Source organism: Scyliorhinus torazame, chromosome 12 (genome assembly GCF_047496885.1).
Source record: "Scyliorhinus torazame isolate Kashiwa2021f chromosome 12, sScyTor2.1, whole genome shotgun sequence".
Taxonomy (NCBI): Eukaryota; Metazoa; Chordata; class Chondrichthyes; order Carcharhiniformes; family Scyliorhinidae; genus Scyliorhinus; species Scyliorhinus torazame.
In genome coordinates this window covers 218167764-218193727 of record NC_092718.1, presented here as the reverse complement: position 1 = coordinate 218193727, position 25964 = coordinate 218167764, and the positions used below count along the sequence as shown (strand labels likewise).

General features: G+C 43.0%; 1 protein-coding gene across 3 annotated transcripts in view; it reads left to right on the top strand.

Annotated features, from left to right (window-relative positions):
- LOC140386987 (flotillin-2) overlaps positions 1-25964 on the top strand; it is a 135285-nt gene that overhangs the window by 55256 nt on the left and 54065 nt on the right. For all 3 annotated transcript variants that reach the window (XM_072469944.1, XM_072469945.1, XM_072469946.1), the window contains exon 2: positions 1443-1524. In XM_072469944.1, coding sequence (XP_072326045.1) covers positions 1443-1524 — 82 coding nt within the window. The remainder of the gene's footprint in view (positions 1-1442; positions 1525-25964) is intronic.

Below are 25964 nucleotides of genomic sequence, written 5' to 3'. Positions count from 1 at the left end.
AACATCACACCCGAAAATAGCTTACAATTACCCCTTAAACAATACTCCTCAATACAGTAAATACAATACCCTTAATTACTATCTTTATTCCCAATTAAACGACAAGAAAAAAAAACATCCAGCGCTCAATCCATCCTACATCCCAATGACATAGCGCAATACTTACTTTCCAGAACAGATTTGGCTCTTTTAGAATCCCTGTAGACTCTGGCTGGATGTGTTCAAAAAGCTGTTTCGACTGGTTTGTTTCAGTTTCCCCCTTGTCCTCAGACAAGTCTGCACTGCTTTAAATACTATTAATCCTACTGTGAGAGTGAAATATCTTATTGCGGTCTGAAGGGTTAGCCAGATCTGAACTCCACTCCAAAGCTTTCTCAAACTGTCTGAATGCCTTAGCTCCACCCAGCAAAGGCACCGCCCCAAGCTGAAAACAAATTACCTCCCCAGGGACTCCTCCTGGTCAAACAATAATGCATTAGTCCAGGCTTTTTACTCTGGTCACTCACCTCTGACTCCTAAAAGCTTTCTGGTCTTGCAAAACAATATTCTTTTAGAAACATGACTACTGCAGTCAAACGCACTAACCCAGGCGTTTAACCCTTAAATTGCCAAATGTTTATAATCCAATATATCTAATATCCTGCATTCATCACATTCAAGAAAGTAGTCTTGACATCATTTAACCTTCTCTCCCCACACATAAAAGAATTGGGAAACTTGATCTATTTTGACCATTCTTTGCTGATTTATCTATGGCAATGGAGTCAGCTATTCTTTGACGCTGCAACACCGTTTTGGGCAGTGTTCCCCCTAATCTTTCTACGTTGCAAACAGCCTATTTTTTGTACTGTGCATCTTGAAGGAAGCAAGAGTTGTGGGCGGCCTGTTCCTTGCATTTCAAATTGACCTCAATCTGTCTTGGAGTGACTTGACATTTGAGGGGTGATCTGGTCAAATAGTTTCAACGGTATCTGGATATGCAACCGCACAGCTCTGGACCCAATGCTGGAAAATGGAATTAGGCTGGATGGCTCATTTGCCATCTGGTGCAGACATGATGGGTCGAGTGGCTTTTTTGTGCCATGAACTTTCTATCATTCTATGATTCTACATCACCTGATATAGGACTCTTTCCTTTGGGCCCATAATATTTACTGCAAGTCCAATAGTAATGCGTCCAGGGCTGACTTCTAAAGAGAAAAGGCTACAATAGCCTATCAGATTTCTGCAGGTGCAGACTGGCTTAACCCAAGGACCTCCATCCTCTGACCAAGCTTGGCACTCAAGTCTTTGTCACTGAACATTGCCGCCCTAGTGTACAATTGTACTGGTTACAGATCCTAAATATTCAAGCATGGACTCCATTCCATAAAAGAAATGTTCCACAATTTAGTTTCAAAATGGTTCAATTTGTAATGAAGTGTTTCTTGTTTCTGTTCCAGGTGGCTGCTGTGGATCAGACCAGAAGCAGTATGTCATTGGAGGATGGGCCTGGGCTTGGTGGTGTGTCTCACAGACACAGAGGTAAGGCACCCAAGAATTACCCCCCCCTCCCATTGTGCTTGTTTCCGAAGACTCTCTTCCACACTGTACAATTCATATTTAAGAATTGTTATTTTTTTGTAATTCTTTTGTAATACTTTTAAAAAAAGGATGCAGGGAAATGAATGTGATGGTAATTGTGTGCTGTGTAAAGGCATATTTGATGGGTCATGAGATGCAATGTTCCAAATTAAACTTGATGCAAATGATTGCAAACGAAACATGGGAAATGAGGAGAGCTAACAGGCTCTCCACAATGGTGGATGATGGCAGGAACAAGGTGAGGGTGGATGAAACTGCAAAACGGTACATATAGCTCCAGCAATGAGAATTTCTGGTCACCTTCTTCTCAGGCACGTGAAAGGAATGTGACTTGTACTTAAAATGCAGCTTATTTTCCATTGGGTGCAATATCAGATTACAGTGAACTCCAATAATTTGAGTTTAATTTGTTTATTCGCTAGCTGACATCATGTCACAAAGGACTGGAAGAAACCTTTGGGCCTCGTCATTTTCCTCAAAACGGTTGTCATGTTTCAGGTTTTATGTAGGCCGGTCACCATTTTTGTTTCTGTTTTGGTGATGTTGTTCCAATGCTTTCTGTGAGCGTGTGTACAACATAACAGCGTCTGCTACTGTTACAAAAATACAACAGGAACACTGCCATAATCTGCTGAGACCTAATTCATTACCTTGTGTGTGGTTTGGGAATTTATTTAGCCTGCACAGACAACTAAAATGCCCTTTTTTGGGTCACACCATCCACAGCATTATGCATTTGTTCTTCATTTCCAGTTTTAAAACATGAAATTCAAGTTTTAAACTTGGGGAAAGTGAAGGAGAAATGGAAGAATGGGGGCGGCACGGTAGCACAGCGGTTAGTACTGTTGCTTCACAGCACCAAGGTCCCAGGTTCGATTCTCGGATTGGGTCATTGTCTGTGCGGAATCTGCACGTTCGTCCTGTGGCTGTGTGGGTTTCCTCCGGGTGCTCTGGTTTCCTTCCACAAGTCCAAAGATGTACAGGTTAGGTGGATTGGCCATTCTAAATTGCCCTTCGTGTCCAAAATGATTAGGTGGGGTTAATGGATTACGGGGATAGGGTGGAGGTGTGGGCTTAGGTAGGGTGCTCTGTCCAAGGGCCGGTGCAAACTTGATGGGCCGAATTGCCTCCTTCTGCACTGTAAATTCTATGAATCCACAAAAAAAAGTCAATGATATGAAAAGAACACTCTAAATAAACATTTTTGCAAGCGTGGTCACTTTTATAGTTTGGTCGCAATGTAACTTTTAGGTAATTTGTTGCCATATTTTTTATTGGAGCGGAACACATTCTTCAAAATCATTTGATTTCCTGGAAAGAATGAAAGAAAACTTAAATCTTCCATAAGAGATCATCTTTAAACACAGCTGAGAGAGAGCAAGGTGGAACCCAAATCTTCCAGTCACGCACACAATCTTTGAAAAATTAAACTGTTTGGAAAGTCAGCTCTTTGTTGAAAACTTAGTTACAAAATTCAGAAACATTTTGATGAAAAATGTCTCCTTTTGTTTAAAAAAAATTAATCTGACCATGAAGAACATTAATCTCAGGCCCCCTGTAAAACATGTGACGTTAGAGTAATGTACTTGAGTAACATGTTAGTGGAAAATCAATTTGTTATTGGCTGGCATCCAACTCATTCGCCTTTTAACCTCGAGCGTTGCATCTCTTAAACGCGCTGAACTATTTTCAATACCACGCCAGTAATTGTGCATTTTATTTTTCTCCCGTCTCAATGCTAGAGTGGTAATTGATAGGAAATGACTCTCCGTCCCTGGTAATGTGAGAGATTTTGTTTTCACATCCATTACAAATCTACATAAATGAGCAAGACTGGATTTGGTGGTCTAATTGTTTTTTAAAATCTTTCTATGGTAACCGAAAATGTTTCCTAATGCTCTCCGTATTCTAGAGTCTTGACACTCCAGCTTTTTTTTCTTATAGACATAAGGCAGGGAAGGAAGAATATAGCCATTGTATGTATACAAAACCTCCCCACCCTATCTGAATTCCAGAAAAAATATGTACAGTGTTTTTAATTCCTCCACAAATATGTGCAAAAATGAACAAACACTTCCTGAAGGTTTTTGTTTGTGTGCTTTGAGCTTTCTGTTCTGATGGATTGTTTGCTGCATAAAAACTAACTCGTACCTCCTTTCCTTCATCCTTTGAATGCTGAAGATCATGGCACCATTCAGACGCTGTGGTCATTTTTCAGCCTGTTTCCTATAAAGATCAAACGCTGAACTCTAATTTAAAAAATATTCCCTTTCAGACCAAGCTTACCGATCCCTGCAGCAAGTAACTTCTATTTCCTATCGCCTCTCTTCACTTCTCTACTCCACCCCCCCCATCATGGGAAACCTACTGTTCAGCTGGCAGCCCCCACCCCCCTCCGCACCCTCTCAAAAAAGCTCCCAACCAACATCCCCTTTGCCATGCGCGACAGCATTAGCAGAAACTGGTATGTGGTGCGCCACCCTGTAGAGCCCATCGCTGCTACAGCACTGTTGATTGCCTAAAGTGTGTATTGATTCCCTATATAAATAATATCTAAATTACCTGTGCTCCCTTTTTGAATTTTCATCTGAAACGGTTCCCTAATAATCAACGAAAGAAATGTCAATTCAAGGGATCCATCTGAGATGTGTGTGAAATCCAGTCCTGGCAATAACAATTCATTTCTCACATCCTGTTTATACCATATATTAAATTCAGCAGGATGCCACTGGTTCTGGTTTTGATTAATCTGGAGAGGCAGTGTACAATTGCTGATGCAAGGATCTTTAAAACCTCCCCTTGGAGCATCGTTTCTGCTGTTGTGATGCCTCTTAACCAAATGGCTCTGCTCTTTGCCCGTCTCTCCTGAAATACTGATGCATACACACACTCGCCACTCTGGCACCCGACTCAAGTGACTGCTCTTTGAAGATTTGAACGGTGTCCAATCACACAGTGCGCCATTTCCCAGTCCGATCCGAGGAGATTGCTGAGCCTTTGGCTTTGATCTTTAAGTCATCTTTGTCTACAGGAATAGTGCCAGAAGACTGGAGGGTAGCAAATGTCCCCTTGTTCAAGAAGGGGAGTAGAGACAACCCCGGTAACTATAGACCAGTGAGCCTTACTTCTGTTGTGGGCAAAATCTTGGAAAGGTTTATAAGAGATGGGATGTATAATCATCTGGAAAGGAATAATTTGATTAGAGATAGTCAACACGGTTTTGTGAAGGGTGGGTCGTGCCTCACAAACCTTATTGAGTTCTTTGAGAAGCTGACCAAACAGGTGGATGAGGGTAAAGCAGTTCATGTGGTGTATATGGATTTCAGTAAAGCGTTTGATAAGGTTCCCCACGGTAGGCTACTGCAGAAAATATGGAGGCATGGGATTCAGGGTGATTTAGCAGTTTGGATCAGAAATTGGCTAGCTGGAAGAAGACAAAGGGTGGTGGTTGATGGGAAATGTTCAGATTGGAGTCCAGTTACTAGTGGTGTACCACAAGGATCTGTTTTGGGGCCACTGCTGTTTGTCATTTTTATAAATGACCTGGAGGAGGGCATAGAAGGATGGGTGAGTAAATTTGCAGATGACGCTAAAGTCGGTGGAGTTGTGGACAGTGCGGACGGATGTTACAAGTTACAGAGGGACATAGATAAGCTGCAGCGCTGGGCTGAGAGGTGACAAATGGAGTTTAATGCAGAAAAGTGTGAGGCGATTCATTTTGGAAGGAATAACAGGAAGACAGAGTACTGGGCTAATGGTAAGATTCTTGGCAGTGTGGATGAGCTCGGTGTCCATGTACATAGATTCCTGAAGGTGCCACCCAAGTTGAGAGGGTTGTTAAGAAGGCGTACGGTGTGTTAGCTTTTATTGGTAGAGGGATTGAGTTTCGGAGCCATGAGGTCATGTTGCAGCTGTACAAAACTCTGGTGCGGCCGCATTTGGAGTATTGCGTGCAATTCTGGTCGCCGCATTATAGGAAGGATGTGGAAGCATTGGAAAGGGTGCAGAGGAGATTTACCAGAATGTTGCCTGGTATGGAGGGAAGATCTTATGAGGAAAGGCTGAGGGACTTGAGGCTGTTTTCGTTAGAGAGAAGAAGGTTAAGAGGTGACTTAATTGAGGCATACAGATGATCAGAGGATTGCATAGTGTAGACAGTGAGAGCCGCCTTCCTCGAATGGTGATGTCTAGCACGAGGGGACATAGCTTTACATTGAGGGAGATAGATATGACAGATGTCAGAGGTAGGTTCTTTACTCAGAGAGTAGTAAGGGTGTGGAATGCCCTGCCTGCAACAGTAGTGGACTCGCCAACACTAAGGGCATTCAAATGGTCATTGGATAGACATATGGACGATAAGGGAATAGTGTAGATGGGCTTTAGAGTGGTTTCACAGGTTGGCGCAACATCGAGGGCCGAAGGGCCTGTACTGCGCTGTTATGTTCTATGTTCTATGATCCTGCCCCTACCTGGCATCCGCACGTTTGCATCTTTTTGTGCAGATCATTGGATGGATGTCAAGACCAGGAATCTGGACTTTTATTTGCCTCCATTAATCAATTTGGGGGAACTAATCCCTTTCCAAAAAGTAAAGCATGGGGCAGCAGGAACTTGTGCTGCAGGTATCCCATTGCGAATGTCCCCCCAGTCTCTCCGGAAGCTTCCATCAGAACAGCAGGTAAATGGTCGGGAGCATCTCCGTTATCAGTGTATCATTTTGGTCAGTGATCTCTACATAAACTATGAGCAATAATAACAACAACAATGTAGATTTTATTGATCAGGACCAGACCTGAGACTGACTGTTGGCTCAGGTAATGAAAATTAATTCCATTAACTAGACAGTTCATTAAACTTTGCACAATATGCACCATTCTGAAATCTGAAAATAGAGAGCTTCCATTTTGTAGTGTCTTTTTTTGCACCTATTTAAATTTGGGCTGATCCAGCTTTACTGCAAGGACTAACTGAAGAGGAGATTTCAGTCACGGTGAGATGACAAAAGCTGTGGCTTGTGCATACCGAGTACAGTAAGAATTTTGAAGATGCTGAAAGTAAATTGTAGACGTGCCCTTGTATTTCAACCACCTGCTGGTAAAGCAATTGATGGTTTCCATAGAAAGGCTGTGATGGCAGGCTACTGTTTCCACAATTCATGTTCCAGAGGGAACTTTGATTCTTTTTCATGTTCCATCTCCATTTCTCCATGTGACGAATGTGAAATCTTTATTTCTTCATCTTTGTTTTTATCCTTTCCATGTTTATCAAGCACATTTGTGAATATTTAGGCTGCGATTTCAAATCCTCTACTGTGGCACGTCATGACTTGAAAATAAGAAAGCTGAGAACTGCAAGCGCGGTGTGGGGAGTGGGTAGAGAATTTGCCGTTGGAGTGGACAGTATGTGGAAACATGACTGATTTCACTTTTTAAAAATAAATTTCGAGTACCCAATTCATTTTTTCTCCAATTAAGGGGCAATTTAGCATGGCCAATCCACCTATCCTACACATCTTTTGGGTTGTGGGGGTGAAGCCCAAGAAAACACGGGGAGAATGTGCAAAATCCACACGGACAGTGACCCAGAACCTGGGACCTCGGCGCCGTGAGGCAGCAGTGCCAACCACTGTGCCACCGTGCTGCCTGACTGATTTCACTTGATGTGAATCCTTCAATTACTGTGAGATTCAGTTTTTTAAAATGCTATGATGTCTTGCTGTTTCTCATCAATTTGGCTACCAATCTGTTTTTGAGACTTACCTTCTCTGATCTCAGGCCCACCCAAGGACTACTTTTTGTCTTTTTTTCTTTTGTCAGCAGCGGATTGTTGTTGTCACTGGTGAAGTTTTCAAACAATTTTGGTTTTTTTAATGTACTTTATTCGTAAAATTTCTGGAAGAACATCACAAGCATTTTGAAATGGTCATTATGCAGTGGTTTTCTACAAGCTTATGTTGCACTCTGGGGTGCTTCAATACAGTCAAATAACCATAAAGTTTTGGGGTTGTCAAGCTTGTGGTATTTCTTTCAAAGAGCAGGGAGTTCTGAGTGTCCCAAACAACATCCCATGCTTAACCAAAAGATCAGACTAACTGGTTACTCACGTCATTTGCTTTTTCTTGGACAAAATTGGCCGCTGTGTTTAACTACATAACAATGGTGACTGTGCTTCACAATGTCTTCTTGCCTGTAAAAGAGTTTTGGGACATCTTAAGCGATGTGCGTACTTGGACTGTAGGAAGCTTCATGTCGTTCATGTCCTGTGATGAGCAGCTACCTTGAAAAGACATTGGAGTTACTCGATGCCTCCATTCATGAAGGCCTGCCTTGAGGAAGCAATACAATGGACAAACGGTGAAACAGCACATGTATTTACAACAGAGAGCTTTCATTCTCCTAGCACCCACCTCTGCCTGCGGGGGAGCACTCCTGTGAGTCTATCTTCATGAAGGGATGCAAGGGAGGATTGGTCCTCTCTATTCTCAATAACCTCAACGTGGGACCTGAGCTTTGTTTTCTCTTTGGGCTCTTCTTTCAAATCAGTGTGCTCTTTTAAGCCTCGCATTTTCTTAGCTTTAGGCAGCTGCTTGGCTTTAGCTTCTTCACCTTGAGAAAATGAGTTTCAAACTCTCGGGTGGATTCACCAGTTTTCACTCGACAATGAGATGAAACCATCGTTAAGCTTTATCTGATGTTATTACTCAACATCACAGGACTTGTTATGATAAGCAACCCCCTTTTCATCCACAATTCTCAATGATCAAATATCGACCGTGCTAAAGAATTGGGTGAGTCTAGATGGCTATTGAGTTTCACTATTCAATTTAATTTTTAAAAGGGCCATTGTGAAATAAGGCATTGCTCAATGGCTTGTGAATTTGATACCTTTTATTCGTTAACTACAGGATAAAGGGACATTGAGGTATGCAGAGGGACTCCGCTCAAGACCAATGTGCCGTTATCGATTTGCACAATGTTGGTTATGCCTTTGCTGGATCCATCTGGTCTACATTTGCTGCCAAAAGTACATCTTTTAACGCACATCAGTTCTTAAGCTAAGCTTTAACATCAAATCGAAGTAGCTAATGCCTCTTATTTTTGGCACTGCTATGATGCGATTCAAGAAAAATTGCTGAGCTTCATTATCATATGAATATATCTTATCCCCACACATACTCTGTTTCAACCCTTCTTGCAACCTCGGAGTTGAAATGTGAGGACTCATCATCAGTGTGTGCCCTGCTCAAAGGCAGGTCCTTGGCTCAAAGTAGCCTTTCCGTATCTCTCTATCCTGGCCATTCTTTTCATTTCTTAACAACTTAGTTCGATTTTGATGCTCTCTTCTTTCCTCTTCCTCTTTTTCTTGAAACCTTCCCTCCATAACATCTCTTGCAAGTCCTTGTCCTCTTAAACATGTGTCCTACCCAATCTCTCTGCCTTTTTAAAATTATGTTCAACAGATTGCTTTGTTCATTCACGCTCCATTGCACTTCATCATTGTTCTTTCCTATCCAACAGATCCTTTCTACTCTTAACCAAGCCCACATTCCTGAATCATGTAGCAAGTTGGTCTCCTCTTTCTGTGAGGTCCCCCGGCTCTCATCCATACAAAACCACACTCCAAATCAAGCTCTTTAAAAGTCACTTTTTGAGTTTATTCACCGTTCCAATTAGTAACTGTTTCTTCTTACCAAATTTTTCATTTGGTAAAATTTGGCTAAGTAAGCTACAATCGTAGCCAGGCTAGCTTGAAAGTGGTCCGTAAGCAAAGATTTTAGGTTTACCAGACTAATACCTGGAATGGACAGATTGTCTTATGAGGGCTAGGCTTGTATCCGCTGAGGTTTAAAAGAGTAAGAGGCGACTTGATCAAAACCTTTAAGAGACAGGGCTCTTGACAGGGTGGGAGTATCTGAAACGAGGGGTCACTGTTTAAAAATAAGAGGGTCGCTCATTTAAAAAGATGAGGTGAGAGTTTTTCACTCTGAGGGCAGAGTGTTTTTGGAACTCTCACCATGAAAAGGGAGCGGAAGCTGAGTGTTTGTATATTTTTTAAGGTGGGTGGATAGAAACTTGGTCAGCAAGAGGGTGATAGGTTAAACGGGGTAGGTGGGCCGCAGATTTGAAGTTACCATCAGATTAGCCGTGTCCTTATTAGATGGCACATCAGCCCTGAGGGGCTGAATGGCCTGCTCCTTGTATGTTTGTATGTGGTCTTAAAGAATTTTGTGACTCCCAGGTTGAGTAGATGAATGCCCCAGATAAATAAGATACCAGATCTGTAGCCTTGTCCACTCCATATGCTCCGAATGGGGAAGACTGCCATTCGCATATAATCTCGCCATTTGAAAACTTGGAACTCCTCACAGTTACAAAATTAATTTTCACATATTTTGGATATAAAGAATCTTTATTCCGTATTCTTTCCATTTTCCTTGAGATTTCCTCATAAATGTGCTCTTTAACCTCCTGGCAAACCTGCACAGGTTAGCAACACAAGTTGGATATACATAGAACATTACAGCGCAGTACAGGCCCTTCGGCCCTCAATGTTGCGCCGACCTGTGAAACCACTGAAGCCCATCTACGCTATTCCCTTATCGTCCATATGTCTATCCAATGACCATTTGAATGCCCTTAGTGTTGGCGAGTGCACTGCGGTTGCAGGCAGGGCATTCCACGCCCTTACTACTCTCTGAGTAAAGAACCTACCTCTGACATCTGTCTTAGATCTATCTCCCTTCAATTTAAAGCTATGTCCCCTCGTGCTCGGGGCAGCATGGTGACGCAGTGGTTAGCACTGCTGCCTCACAGCGCCGAGGTCCCAGGTTCGACCTCGGCTCTGTGTCACTGTCCGTGTGGAGTTTGCACATTCTCCCCGTGTTTGCGTGGGTTTTGCCCCCACAACCCAAAGATGTGCCGGGTAGGTGGATTGCCACACTAAATCGCCACTTAATTGGAAAAAATAAATTGGGTACTCTAAATTTAAAAAAACAAAATTCAAATGGGGCATACACATGAAATACATCTTCACCACAGAAAATTGAACAGGAATAGGCCATTCAGCCCCCTCACCACTTAGATTGTGACTGATCTGTATCTTCATCGTATCTTGGTTCCATACTCCTCACTGTACATTACAACACAAACAAAATGGCAATATCGGTCTTGAATTTTTCAATTGGGTCCCCAGCGCCTTCAACAGTTATTTTGGGGGGGGGAGACTGTTCCAGATTCTCTTTCTTCCCCCCCCCCCCCCCGTGAGCGAACAGTGTAAACGTCGTCATATTTGCCCTAAAACCTACCATCACGGCAGTTGAAGTGTAGAATTTAGTGGGATCCAGCTTTCTGAGATCACTTCTGCTTATTTTTCTTGCACACAATTTTCATGTGCACTTGCTTCATAATTATCATGTCACACCAGTCAGTAAGTGGTGACAAAAGCTCCCCTTTGGAAGTAATGCAGTCACGATGTTCTGTGAAACTAGTAGCCAGCTTGTTAAAATAATAAACACATCAAACTGACTGCTTTAATGGTGCATTTTATTGCATGTGAATCTCATGGAAATCTTCCACTGAGGGATACTTTGTCCTGTTCCAGTTTCCTCCTCATCTAGATTTCTGGATCACAGTATTGCTGTGCATTCCAGAGCAGGCAGTGTAGATGTACATTAAATTTCTTGCTCTCCTCTTTTCTCTCTCTCGCTCTCTCTCTCTCTCTTCCTCCTCCTCCTCCTCCTCCTCCTCCTCCTCCCCCCCCCCCCCCCCCCCCCGTGGCTTCATTCCTCCACTTCCCTGTAGAACCGTGCATGTTTTGTCTCCGCTGTTCTATGCAGTCTGTGTTTCTAAGATTGCTCTTACCTATTTACTTGGACGGCAGAATCTGTGCCGTGTCACACAATATGCTCAGCGCATGCATCGCACCTGCAGTGATTTACACGGCCATCAATTGTTTGTGCCCTCTGTTGGCTTTGCCCAGAATGTTTCAGCATCGGTCGATGAGGATGCACTGTGCTCTCCTTACAGCATTCAGATCAGTGTGAGGTTCAGCTACGTCTTGGCCGCATTTTGAAAAAAGATGCAGTGTTTGTGCAGTACAGACACAGCAAAAAAATGAATAAAATTCCTGTTACCTTCCTTCTCTTCAATCCTGTCTCAGATCTCCCCAGCTGCAGTCCCTGTTATGGCTCACCAGATGATCTGTTGCAAGTTGTGCTGCAATCTGGCCGCTGCTAGTTATGCTCGGCTGTTTTGTCTTCTGTGCGGTAGAAGGGCCAGGCCTTTGAACATTATTTCACCACGCTGACATGATTAAAACAGCAACTGTTAGCAATCATGGCCATATCACAGTGAGCCACCCTGTCTTCTCCAAGCACTGATCATTGTAGTAAAATTAAATTAAATGTTGGCACCAGAACAACTCTTGGTTCCAAGTGGGGGAGAGGTCACTGCATTCCTCAAGGGTACTTGTTTTGAATTTGAAGTGGCGGGGGAGGCTATTCCAACACAGTTGGGAATAGAGTCATGTCCCATGAAACTGTGGCTCTCTTTGAATAAATCGGACCATTCAGCAAGTGTATTGATATTAAAACAATTTGTATCAGTGCAAGTTAAACTTCAGTTCTCAAACGTTATGGTGACATCTGATATGATTTTGCCCTTACTGTCATTCATATGGGCTGGCACACAACTTTCAACCCTAACAATACCAGTCCTTTCAACCTATTGTGTTTACCACCATCAATTTAAATTTTGGGAGGGCAGCACGGTGGCGCAGTGGGTTAGCCCTGCTGCCTCACGGCACCGAGGTCCCAGGTTCGATCCCGGCTCTGGGTCACTGTCTGTATGGAGTTTGCACATTCTCCCCGTGTTGGCGTGGGTTTTGCCCCCACAACCCAAAGATGTGCAGGGTAGGTGAATTGGCCACGCTAAATTGCCCCTGAATTGGAAAAAATTAATTGGGTACTCTAAATTTATAAAGAAAAATTTTAAACAATTAAATTTTGGGGCAGACATAATACATTTTCTAATGTTCCACATTGCTAACTTTGCACCTCTGTGAAACCGAATGATTTAAATGCCACGGTCACTGCACCTCTTTGCAATTAAATACTTAGCGATCCCCAAAATGACCCTATTAGATCATCATCAAATAGGTGGCATTTCTGTAACTAACTTTAAAAAAGAACAAAGGTCCTTGAGCACAGTGTGATGGTAACCTTCATCAGGAATTTGGCTTATGACAAAAAGAATTTTGATTTATTAACCATGTGTAAATTGGTTAGATAACCGAGAATACCACCTTTATGGGACATTGATCCTGATGATGTTTTAATACTATGAAGACAAATGTATTCCTGAGAGGGTCGTGAATCTTTGGAACGCTTTCCTCCAGAAAGAAGCGGAGGGTGGGGACAATTAATATTTTTAAGGCAGAGGTAGCTAGATTCTTGATTAACAAGGAGTCAGCCATTATCTTACTGATGGCGGAGCTGGCTTGAGGGACCAATACTCTTGTTCTCAATTCATATGTTCATACATACCTAGTTTCGGAAGTCATTTTGGTAACTGGTCGTTTTGAGCCGTACACACCAAAGCTACACATCCCTGTGGACAAGCTGCCCTTACCGTTATGTGAAAGGTACGGTGACACAGGAGATAATATTGCAAGAGTTCAAAGCAAGCATTAGGTAATTATTTCCCCAATTAATTTAGCACAAAATTAAGTCTCTCAATACTAAAACCTCACGGTTACAAGAACTTTTGTTTTTTAAAGAAGAGCTAGAAAGCAGCCAACTCAGGAATGCCCCTGGGCTAGGGCATTTCAGCTATAAAGAGAGATTGGTAAAGCTGGGGTGAAGAGCAAAGGATGAGAGTGGAACCTGATTGAGGCGTACAAAATTCTGAGAGACCGTGAGTAGATTGGAAGGAATTTTTCCCCTTCGTAGAAGGGCCAATGACCAAGGGGCATAGGTTTAAGATGAGGGGCGATTTGAAATGCCATAGAATGCAAAGCTATGGACCAAGTGCTGGAAAATGCTGCACTGAACACTTGGTGTACCTGCAAACTAACCTTTCTTGATTCATGTACCAGGACACCCAGATCCCTCTGAACCTCAAGAGTTCTATAATCTCTCCGTTTGAGTAATTCTTCCTGCCAAAGTAGACCAGTTTACATTTTCCCACATTATATTCCATTTGCCATATCCTTTCCCACTCAACCTATTTATATCTCTTTACCCCTCTTATGTCCTCTTTACAACTTCCTTTCCTACCTATCTTTATGTCATCAGCAAATTTAGCAACCATAAACTCAATCCCTTCATCCAAATTATTCAGATAAATTGGAAATAGTTGAGGCCCTCGCACTGGTCCCTGTGGCACGTCTATTGTCACATCCTGCCAACCAGGAATGACCCATTTATGCGCATTCTCTGCTTCATGTTAGCTAATCAATCCTCTATCCATGCAAATATGTTACCCCCTACACTATGAGCACTTATTTTCTAAAGTAACACTTTCTCAAATGCCTTCTGGAAATTTAAGTACCACCACATTCACAGGTTCCCCTTGATCCACTTTGCTTATTACTGCCTCAAAGAACTTCAATAAATTAGTTAAATTTGGTTTCCTTTTAAAACAAAACCATGTTGATTCTGCCTGATTGCATTGTGATTTTTCCAAGTGCCCAGCTATAACCTCATGAATAATAGATTCCAGCATTATCCCTGTGACAGATGTTCAGCTAACTGGCCTTGGATTTCCTGCCTTTTGTCTTCCTCTGTTGTGGTGATGTTTGCACGAAATGATCTCCGGAGACTCTGGTACAGCACGATCATTTATTCTTCCAACATATGCAGGGAGATAACTACATCAGAGGGACTTCCAAAGCAGTACTCTGCCAGTTTGCAGATCTGCAAGCACCTTTATACGCAAAAGTCATGGATGCAGAACATTGTGTTCATTGTTCCAAAGATGTCTGGTGATATTTGCACAAAATGATCTCCAGAGACTCTGGTGCAGCATTGGACACGCCCTTTAGCCCTGGAGAGAAACAAATGTTGTTTAACAAGTTGCTGAGATGTAACAATTCCGCATTCTGGACTAAATTACAGGAATTGCAGGACTTCCATGTAATGTACCCTATGGACAAGCACATCTTGGTAAAGGCAAAATATCCACGGGATGTTTGGGGGCAATTGCCCTGGCAAATGAAAAATGGAGACGGGGCGAACCCAAAGGGTGTTCTCAGTCGAGAAGTGACACGGGCCTACATAGGAGATTTGAGAGAGAGGTCAAAGAGGCCCTGGGAATAGGTGAAATAAACTGGGGATATATGACATCAGTTGCCCAAAGATTGGGTGAATCAGTCATGAATTATGTGGAGTGAAGGTAGGAGGCATCCGTACAGTTTTCAGGGACCATTGTCTCGACCGGGACAAATACATTTCCTTGAAATTGTTAAAGGAGGGGTTCAGTCCGGAGCATCAGAAGATCATTCGGTTGGGTCTCTCGGTGAGTGGAAATTATATGGCTATTATGCGATGGGCTACGGAATTACAATGTCAGGGAAATAAAGTCGCACCAGTAGGGGAGGCGGTGGTTCAGTTGTATTGCCGCTGGACTGGTAATCCAGGGTAATGTTCTACAGCAGATGGTGAAATTATTTTTTTTTTACATCTGGAATTAGAAGTCGAATAATGTTATTGATTGTTGTAAAAACCCAATGTCCTTTAGGGAAGGAAATCTGCCATCCTTACCCGGTCTGGCCTACATGTGACTCCAGACCCTCAGCAATGTGGTTGACTCTTAAATGCCCTTTAAAATGGCCGAGCAAACCACTCAGTTCAAGGGCAATTAGGGATGGGCATTAAATGCTGGCCAAGCTCTGAACAAATATATTTGAAAATAAGTAGCAGTGACCCCCAAGGAGGGGATGTTTCAACTGTAGAAAAGGAGCGAGACGTGTCCGGGGACGGTAGGGCTTCATGGAAGGGGATACGTTGTGCAAATTGCAGGAAGCTTGGACACCCTGGGAACGATTGCTGTAAGGAACAGGATGGGAAAGTCAGGGGCCAAGGTAATCCTTGGAAATAGACACAGGGCAGACACCCCATACAAGGATGAAGCCTTGAAACTTTTCCAGCATTTAGCTGATAAGAATAGGTGGTGCTGATCTTTTGAACATCCAGAGCCGGGGATCCCTGTATATTTATTGACGTGCTATTGGGGAGCCGGTATACAGTATGTTAATAGGCACTGGAGCAGCCATTTCAATTATGGACCTGAATTTGCCGACAACTCATGCTACATTAATGTGGTATGGAGATGATCTGCTGGTTGTCTCAGAAACCGCTAAAGAACACAGGGGTGCTGTTGCATATCCATAGATTATTGGATGCAGCCGGACTCGAAGCCAGTCCAAAGAAAGCTCAGCGAGGAAAACAAGAAGTACAATATTTGGGCTATATGATAGCACGACAAGCGGGAACTTCCCCACAGCCGAAAAGAGGTTATAGAAAGAATGCAAGACTTGCAGACATGTGAGGGGTTAGATACATTTTGGGATTATTTAATTATTGCTCAACTTTCATGGAAGGCCTAGCTAAACTGACCACACCCATATAGGAGTAAATTAAAGGGGGGTTTCTCTGTGCACATTTGAATCCTGCTGACCACGCTAAATTGTTCTGATAACGTTTGTACAAAATGATCTCGGGAGACTCGGGTACAGCACGATTGTTTATTCTTCCAACGTTGCTGGGAGAGAACTACTTCAGAAGCCCCTCTGATGTGGTTCACTCCCACCGTGATCATGCTGTACTTCAGTGCTCAGATCATTACGTGCAAACGTCACCACAAAATCCTCCTTTATTGATTAAACGAGTCACATTTGTTATTGTCCAATCTGAATCTGGGAAATTTTGGCAAATTAAAACGATGCACCGACTATTTCGACAATGACTTCTTTAAAAATCCTCGGGTGAAGTCCATCAGCATCTGGGGACTTGGCAACTGTTGGTTCCAATCATTAGATTGGAACTCTTTCCCTGGTGATTGTGATTGTTTTAAGTTCCTCGCTCTCACCTCTTGATTCACACTTAATTCTGGGATGCTATTTGTATTCTCTGCAATGAAGACAGACATAGGAACATAGGAATTAGGAGTAGAAGTCGGCAATTCAGCTCTTCGAGCCTGCTCCGCCATTCAATCAGATCATAACTGAACTCTTCCTGGTCTCAAATACACCTCCCCACCTGATCCCCATATCCTTTTATCCAGCTTTTAAAAATCAGAAATATGTCTATCTCCTCCTTGAAACCATTTAATGACCCCGATTCCACCGCACTATGGGATAGCGAGTTCCACAAATTCACCACCCTCTGTGAGAAGTAGTTCCTCCTCCTCTCAGTTCTAGAGTTTCTCCCCATCGCAGACGCAATATATTTGTTCAGTTCATCCGCCATTTCCTTATTTTCCACTAAATAGTTCCTCAGACTCTCTAGAGGATCAACTTTCACTTTGCTATTTTTCATTTTTGAATAGCCGGAGAAACTGTCACCAGTATTTAGATTTGTAGCTAGCTTCCTCTCGTATTCTTAATTTCTCCCTCCTTATTAATCTGTTAGTCGTTCTTTGCTGTTCTTTATATTCTGTCCAATCTTCTGACTATCACAATGTCGTTGTACAGTTTCTCTAATGTAAATGCAAGTCACTGAAGCTGGTATTTGACCAGAAAGGTTTGATGGACTTTTGACTCCACGTACAGTCTGAGCATCCAGGATTCGCTGGTGCAGCTCTGGAGCACCTGCTGCTGGTCCTAACAATAAATAACTGCTAGATCGGATCTTCAACACCGCCGGGCTAAAAAGAAGAGGAACCAGCTGAATAGCTGACGTGAGACTGAAGCTCCCCAGCTTTGAACCAGGCATCACCCCTTTGGTGTCTCATTAAAAAGCAGCTCCATTCTTCCCATATATCTGATTCGATGTTCACACCTGTGAAAGCAGGTGTGATAGGACTGGTCGATGTCTTTTGACCTGTCAAAGTGATCCATTAATGAAGAAGTTTGAGAATTTTTGCTGCAATGTAACTGGGCAGAAGTGATTAGACCTTGAAAGCATACCAAATACTCATGTAATGGCAATTTGTTTTCCAAACCTGTATTCATTAGCTCAGCAGACTCGGAAATCAAACTTTGAACCTCAATGCCTTGGTACTACATCACAAAGCTTATTTACCCAGTTGACGAGGGAGCTTGGCATTTTTATTTAGTCAATTCCCATTGACACAATAGCCATAGAATAGGTGTGAAATCAGAATAATTGCAGCCTGGGGGTTGGATAATCTAGCTCTTGGAATTCTAATTGCAACACATTTAATCTTACAGGGAAATTGTTGTGTTTGCACATTTCTCAACAATTCTGCAATTTCTAACTATCCAGTAGAAGTTATTAATTGCTTTTTCGGATTTCACAATCTAACTTGTATTTTGATCTTCTATAAAGGCCACACCAACGTCTGCCCACATGCACGCCTGCCCCCACACACGCGCCCGCCCACACACACACATCCACAGGCATGTCCGCCCGCAGGCCCACCTCTTGCACAGGCCCGCCCCCACGCAGGCCCAACAAAGGGTGGTGGAGAGGGAAGAAAGTAATCATAACACAAACGGATAAAGGATCTCTGATCGACTAGTTTGGTTTCCAGTTAATGTCTTTCAGGGGTTCAAGCTTTCATTTCAGTTCCTTCTAGGCAAGAGCAAGAGATGGTTTCCTCTGGCAAGGTTGTCTGCTCCCTGTAAGTTCAAGATCATTTCAAAAGTATATCAAAGATGTGCTAGGCCCTCTCTTGTTTTGGAACATTAAAGCAGTTCTTTACTTCAGCAGCGAGAGAGACTGTTCCTTCTGCTTTAAAGGTCTAATCACTTCTGCCCAGCTCTCTCGGAAGCATCACGCAGGAACCAGTTACTGACTGTTGTCAGCCAGAATACTGCTGGCCGACCCACAGGTTGCAGCCGGCCAATCAAACCGATTTCCTCCAAAGCTGATTCTTAAGATTCACTCGGTGCAGGCGAGTCTGTTTTCTCCTCCCCAAAATACAAAACCTGGAACACACTGTCCAGACTAACAGGCTGTCTCAGCTTGAGTCCTCTGCTTGAAGACACATTCCAATTATTGGTCCACGGATCAAAAGTAATAAAAGAAAAGAAATGGGAACAAAGGAAAATCAAAAGGAGGGACTCTAACAGAGGTCAGAGGGGCACGTATTGAATTTAGGTACAAGTTATTCTGCCTTGAAATATGCGAATGCTGAGTAGGCTAATGGCAGAAGGTGATTCTCTTTCCTTTCATTTTTTTGTCCTGTTGCTTTTCTTCTCCTGTGTGAGTGGGACCCAAGCCACACATGCTTTTCTGCATTGACTTGTTGATCACTGCTTTGTTCAAAGGCAATTATAGCTCATGATTCATAATGGACAAGGTGCATCAGAGAAATGCATTGGTCCAGAATGTCCAAATCTCCATGTCATTTTGATAATCCAGCAGCAAAATATTAGCTGTTCTGTATACATCATTCACAGCCATGATGCTGAGTGTTCATGTGCTATTGAGCTGTACACCACGTGGGAGTGCAGGTAATGTGAAACAGTTGTACTGATGGTGGACAGACAGGATCAAAGCCCTTCTTTTGTTCCAGATAGTTGGTCTTGAATCCAACCACCTGCGAGTAGTGTGAAGGCTGTTTTTGCAAAATTGAGTTTGGAAATTTTCAACCCAATTCCTTATTCCTATAATTCAGCCAGAAAAAATGACCAGTCTTTCTCTGAGACATCTATAATATGACTGGAGGGTGTTTCACACTGCACTCAACTGCACTGGAGACCTCAATGCCTCTTTTAGGTTGATCCATTGCATTAGTTCATGATTATGTTTGGCAGTATTGCAGCGAGTGGTCGATGATTTCTGCAGTGTGGTTGACAGGAAACTCTCCCGCTCTTGCAGCCTTCCATCAGATGTACTGAAAAGGTTTACTGGCTGATAAACAACCTGTTTGTCCACGTTATGAGCGCACTTTGCTTGGCCACTACCCACTGCTCCGCAGGACCTCCTTCAATGCTAACCTAATGCAAAAAGAAAATTGCAAACTTGTTTCAATCTTGGTGTGGTGATTCATTGCCTTGTTGACACCAAGCAGAGCTTTCCGACTGAAAATGCTAATTCCAACCTGCGGTGATCTGTTCAAGGAGTGGCATAATCACTCTCAAGCACCAGGAACTGCACTCGACTGAAATGCATTGAATTTTCATTGGGGTCAATGCAAAATTGAATCTGCCAATTGTGACCAGGATCTCCTTAATCATGAATGGTAAATGTGTCTGTGTTGCATGTAAGTGACCAGTTGTGTCCCGCAAGGATCTGTTCTGGGACCTCTGCTCTTTGTGGTTTTTATAAATGACTTGGATGAGGAAGTGGAAGGGTGGGTTAGTAAGTTTGCTGATGACACGAAGGTTGGGGGAGTTGTAGATAGTGTTGAGGGTTGTTGCAGGACATTGACAGGATGCAGAGCTGGGCTGAGATGTGGCAGATGGAGTTCAACCTTGATAAATGTGAAGTGATTCATTTCGGAAGGTCGAATTTGAATGCTGAATGCAGGCTTAAAAGGCAGGATTCTTGGAAGTGTGGAGGAACAGAGGGATCGTGGGGTCCACGTACATAGATCCCTCAAAGTTGCCACTCAGGTTGATAGGGTTGTTAAGAAGGTGTATGGTGTGTTGGCTTTCATTAACAGGGGGGTTGAGTTTAAGAGCCGCAAGATTTTGCTACAGCTTTGTAAAACTCTAGTTAGACCACACTTGGAATATTGTGTCCAGTATTGGTTGCCTCATTATAGGAAAGATGTGTTTGTTTTGGAGAGGGTACAGAGGAGATTTACCAGGACTGGAGGGCATGTCTTAGGAAGAAAGGTTGAGGGAGCTAGGACTTTTATCACTGGAGTGAAGAAGGCAGAGAGGTGACTTGATAGAGGTGTACAAGGTGATGAGAGGCATGGATAGAGTGGATAAGCCAGAGACTTTTCCCCAGGGTGGAAATGGCTGTCACGAGGGGACATAATTTTAAGGTGATTGGAGAAAGGTATAGGGGAGATGTCAGTGGTAGGTTCTTTACACAGAGAGTGGTGGGTGTGTGGAATGCACTGCCAGCAGAGGTGGTGGAGTCAGAGTCATTAGGGACATTTAAGCGACTCTTAGACAGGCACATGGACAGCAGTAAATTGAAGGGGTGTAGGTTAGGTTGATCTTAGATTAGGATAAATGGTTGGCACAACATCGTGGGCTGAAGGGCCTGGCCTGTGCTGTACTGTTCTATGTTCTATGTAATGGGTTAATTCTGGATAGTTTTAGAAACTGCTGGAAGGTTTGCTTGATGCATTTTTGAAGTAGGATGCATTTATTGAGACTGCCTGATCAATGTTGATGGATGCTAGATTGCTGTGGTATTTTATTAAACAAATGGACTGGGATAGCTTAGCAACATGGAGCCCTGATTGACTTTACAGGGCAGTTGGTTACTTAAAATCCGATTTCATAGAATTTACAGTGCAGAAGGAGGCCATTTGGCCCATCGAGTCTGCACCAGCTCTTGGAAAGAGCACCCTACCCAATCCCACACCACCCTATCCCCATAACCCAGTAACCCCACTCAACCAACGCTAAGGGCAATTTTGGACACTAAGGGCAATTTAGCATGGCCAATCCACCTAACCTGCACATCTTTGGACTGTGGGAGAAAACCGGAGCACCCGGAGGAAACCCACGCACACACGGGGAGAACGTGCAGACTCCGCACAGACAGTGACCCAGCCGAGAATCGAACCTGGGACCCTGGAGCTGTGAAGCAATTGCGCTAACCGCTATGCTACCGTGCTGCCCTTATTTGTAAAGAGCTTGCTCTGGAGCTGTGAGTGCCAAGCTTTGCTGAACAGGAAAACCCCATGACTGATTCCCGGGTCTGCCAATCACCTGATCTTCATGTCTCTGAACTGAGGAAGTGAAAATCTCAATTCCTCCTGCTCCTGCTCACAAACCAGCACACACTGCTGGCTGTTGACTGAAGGGTGGATTTTTATGATATTAGAGTATTGGAAGAATCCACAACATTTTGGAAATTGTAAAGGAGAGGAAAAACTTCAGATTTATTTTACAAACCTAAATGTTCCTGTTTGCAGTCACTAAAATAACTAAAGTGATTTTTTTTTTTTAAATGCAGTCAACGCTTTAAAAATCTAAGAATCTGATTTGAAGTAACCGACTCCCCAATCAAGTCACTTTTCTATCAGGACTCCATACTGCTGAGCAATCCCAGTCCATTTGTTAAACAAAATACCCCAGCAAACTAATGTCCATCCATATATGTCCGGTTGTCTAAACAAATGCATCCTACTCTAAAAATGCAATGAACAAATCTTGCAACATCTTCTACAGTTAGCCCAAATTAATAAGGGTGCTCCGGCAATTGGAACAGTTGTTGCACAGCAAAGACAATTTAGGTCTTTGTGATGTCAAGAGGGGTGTTTTTTTTAAATTACATCCTTTTATGTTCAATACCAAAGGAAATCCAACTTGGAAATGCTACAGAATGACTTCTGGAAGCGGTCATCCCGCAATATTGTAGGTTACGCTTTAAAATTGCTGGTCCCTAATAAGTTATGTAAATTCTTCACTGTGTCATGATATCCTTCAAATCCAAAGAAAATTGTATTTCATTCCTGTAGCTCCAGGTACTTTAAAAAAAACAATTACGAAAACCGCTGAAACAAGACAGCTGTGAAATCTAGAAAACATCCCAAGGATGATTTGGGGGATTATCACAATTCGAGTGAATCCATACTGTGCAATTAAATAACCATTTCTGCTGGCGTATACAATCATCGCTCTGCGTATTTTTACATTCCAAAACAAAATCATTCCATTCATCAACGCAGAATATCAAATGGTGTGAAGCTTGAGAAGAGTATCCACAAAAATAGGTGGTTATACTTCAGCATATGTGGAACTGGCTTCAGTTTCACAATGCTCCAGCCACGGAACCCAATACCTAAGAAAACTCCACAAGAATTATTTAATTAAAAGTAGATTATAATCTCACACGGTGTAAACTAAAATGCTAAACTGCAGTGAGAGTTGAAGGCTGGATGATCATTTGCTGCCTGTGAATCCTGCCAGCTCCACCCTTATTTTATGGCCTCCGCTGAACCTCTTAATCATGTCAGCACTGCCAACTACCCATTATTCCATGTAAAATACTTCTAACACATTTCACGGGTTGAATCCATATTGGTTGTGCTCTTGTGTCCTTTTCAAAAAATATATACTGATTATTTTACCATCTAACTTTGCTGACTACTGAAATAGGGGAAAGGAAGAAAAGGTGTGGAGGTGGCATATATTCTATTGCTCATGATTTAAGAGGTCTTGCATATCTCTCTTGTTCTGATCAAGTCTTCAGTGGCTTTGAAGGTACAAGGCTCCCTTTGAAAGTGGAATGACCATGATGTAGTACAACACTTGATTCCTTGTTCACATGCCATGGATGTTAAAATGCCACAGGAAATAATCTGCTTAGAATCATAGAATCCCTACAGTGTAGAAAGAGGCCATTCAGCCCATCGAGTCTGCATTGACCTTCTGAACGAGCACCCCGCTTCGGCCCACTCTCGCATCCAACATCCCCATCCAACCTGCAAATCCTGCAATCAATATCAATAATCTTTATTATTGTCACAAGTAGGTTTACATTAACACTGCAATAAAGTTACTGTGAAAATCCCCTAGTCGCCACGCTCGGGCACCTGTTTGGGTACACAGAGGGAGAATTCATAATGTCCAATTCACCGAACAAGCACGTCTTTCGGGACTTGTGGGAGGAAACCAGAGCACCCGGAGGAAACCCACGCAGACATGGGGCGAACGTGCAGACTCCGCACAGACAGTGACCTAAGCCAGGAATCGAACCTGGGACCCTGGCGCAGTGAAGCAACAGTACTAACCCTGCAATCAATATCTAAAGTTTGTTTTTTTAAAAACAAATCCTCGCTGTTTTGGGTCAGTTGGATCTTACTCCAGTCTTCAATTTGCCCGAACACTCCTGACTTGTCCCAAGTTGATTCCAAACATCGCTGCCGAAGGTTTCACACTGCATTGCAATTCAAGGAAAAGCCTGACAGAATCTGGTGCTGTTAGAATTCCCAGCAACCATATTGTCAATGATTTTTTTTTCTAGATTTGCGAAGACTGATTTTTTTTATTTTTTTTAAAAATAAATCTCCAGGGAGACGAGTTCATGTGAGGAAGGAGATTTCAGCATTTTATTGATCTGCTGGAATCAGATATTCCTGGTTTGATAACCGAAATAGTATCTCGTTTACTGCGCGATTATTTTTATTATGCGCCATTTACACACACTCATCGAGCTGGCCTGTGTTTTGTTTATTCTGTGTCCTGGCCTAGAAAGCTGAGGAAGTGTGAGTGCAATGTAATCCTGGACATAAAACATGGATTGAAATGCAGAACATTTAATCTGTAGTAGTTGGAGAGAACTGAGAAAATATTTTGCAAGGCATTAAGGCATGGACGATCACTTACCCAATTGTGGATTGCAGTACTTGTGCCAAGTGAGATGTTCCAAACTGAGAGCTTACACAAGAGGATGGAAAACTGTAAATGTTCAATTCCTACAGTGTCACAACAGTAACTCCTGCTGTAACATGCAATGTGCCACAGACCTCTTAATCTCTCAAAGTATAGTACTCCCTGTGGCATGTGCAATCCAGTGGCAGGAAACCGTCCTTGTTTGCAATCTTTCATCGTGGTTAGTTTCCAGTATTGACTGGCTTGCTAAGAGAGGCAATCCCTCTGCCAGCCCTCCCCATGTGGGAGGAAGAGAATATTTGAGAACCAACCCTTGCTGCCATTGTGACTTGCCACCTGGTGGCTGCCATAAATGGTGGATTTAGTTATGTCTCACCTCAAATTAAGGGTGGCTGCAGGTCCAGCAGGAATCATTTCGTTTTTGTTTAAATGTTTTACACTTTTTTATTATAGCTGGGATTTAAGTCCCCAGTAGTGCAGTAGTTAGCACTGTTGCTTCACAGGACCCGGGTTCAATTCCTGGCTTGGGTCACTGTCCGTGCGGAGTCTGCACATTCTCCCCGTGCCTGCGTGAGTTTCCACTGGGTGCTCTGGTTTCCTCCCGCAAGTCCCGAAAGATGTGTTGTAAGGTGAATTGGACATTCTGAATTCTCCCTCAGCGTACCTGAACAGGCGCCGGAATGTGGCGACTAGGGGATTGTCACAGTAACTTCATTGCAGTGTTAATGTAAGCCTACTTGTGATAATTAAGATGATTATTAAGTGGCTCACAATGTAACAATACTTGGAATTGGAGTGGAACAATCAGCCACTTTAGTTGGCTGTGCCATTCAATTAGATCATCTATACCGTAATCTTATTTACCCACCTTGATTCCGAATCCCTTCAAAACCTTGCCTCACTAATATGTCAACCTCAAGTTTTAAATTTTTACTTGGCAGCTTATTTTGGGAGGGGAGAGGTCCAGATTTCCTCCATCCTTTGCGTGAAGACGTGCTTGGTGCCATCACCATCACCACCCTATATTCAAGAGAGTCATTTGTTCATCACCGACAAATCCTTCCTGATTTGAGACCCTTTGGTGAAAGAATGCACAGGAGGCTAGTATTGGGCGTAGCCTCACTGCCGATGTCAGCCAACCCCTCACTATTGGAGCTCACCACTCGAGGGTTATGAATTGCCCACCTTAAACATTCGCTTCCTCCATAACCAACACAGTATGGCCACAGTGTATGCAATCTATATGTTGCATTGCAGAAACTTCCCAATGCTTCTCTTGACAGCAAACCCACAACCTCCACCAATTCAAAAGACGTCGGCTGTAGTTGTGTGGGGATGCCACTACCTCCAAATCCCTCTCCAAATCTCGTAGCATCTTGATTCTGAAATATGCCACCGTTACTTCATCATCACTGGTGCTGCCTAACTGCACCATGGGAGCACCTTCAACACGAACTGCAGCGTTTCAAGAAGGTGGCAATTGGGGACCGGCAATAAATATCGACCTTGTCAGTGATGTCCACATCTATTAATGAATCCATTTTGAAAAAGCCAATAGCTCAAGCTGGCAGGCGTTTTTCAGGGGAATGGGGGAGCTGATGTGTGGAAGAGGGCACAAGATCCACAGATTTCTTTTCTCAAACTGCTCATGGCTTCACACCACTTGATGATTGTGTACTCCCGATTTTAAATGTTTCTTGCTGCTAATGGGCTGTTAACTTAAATATAGC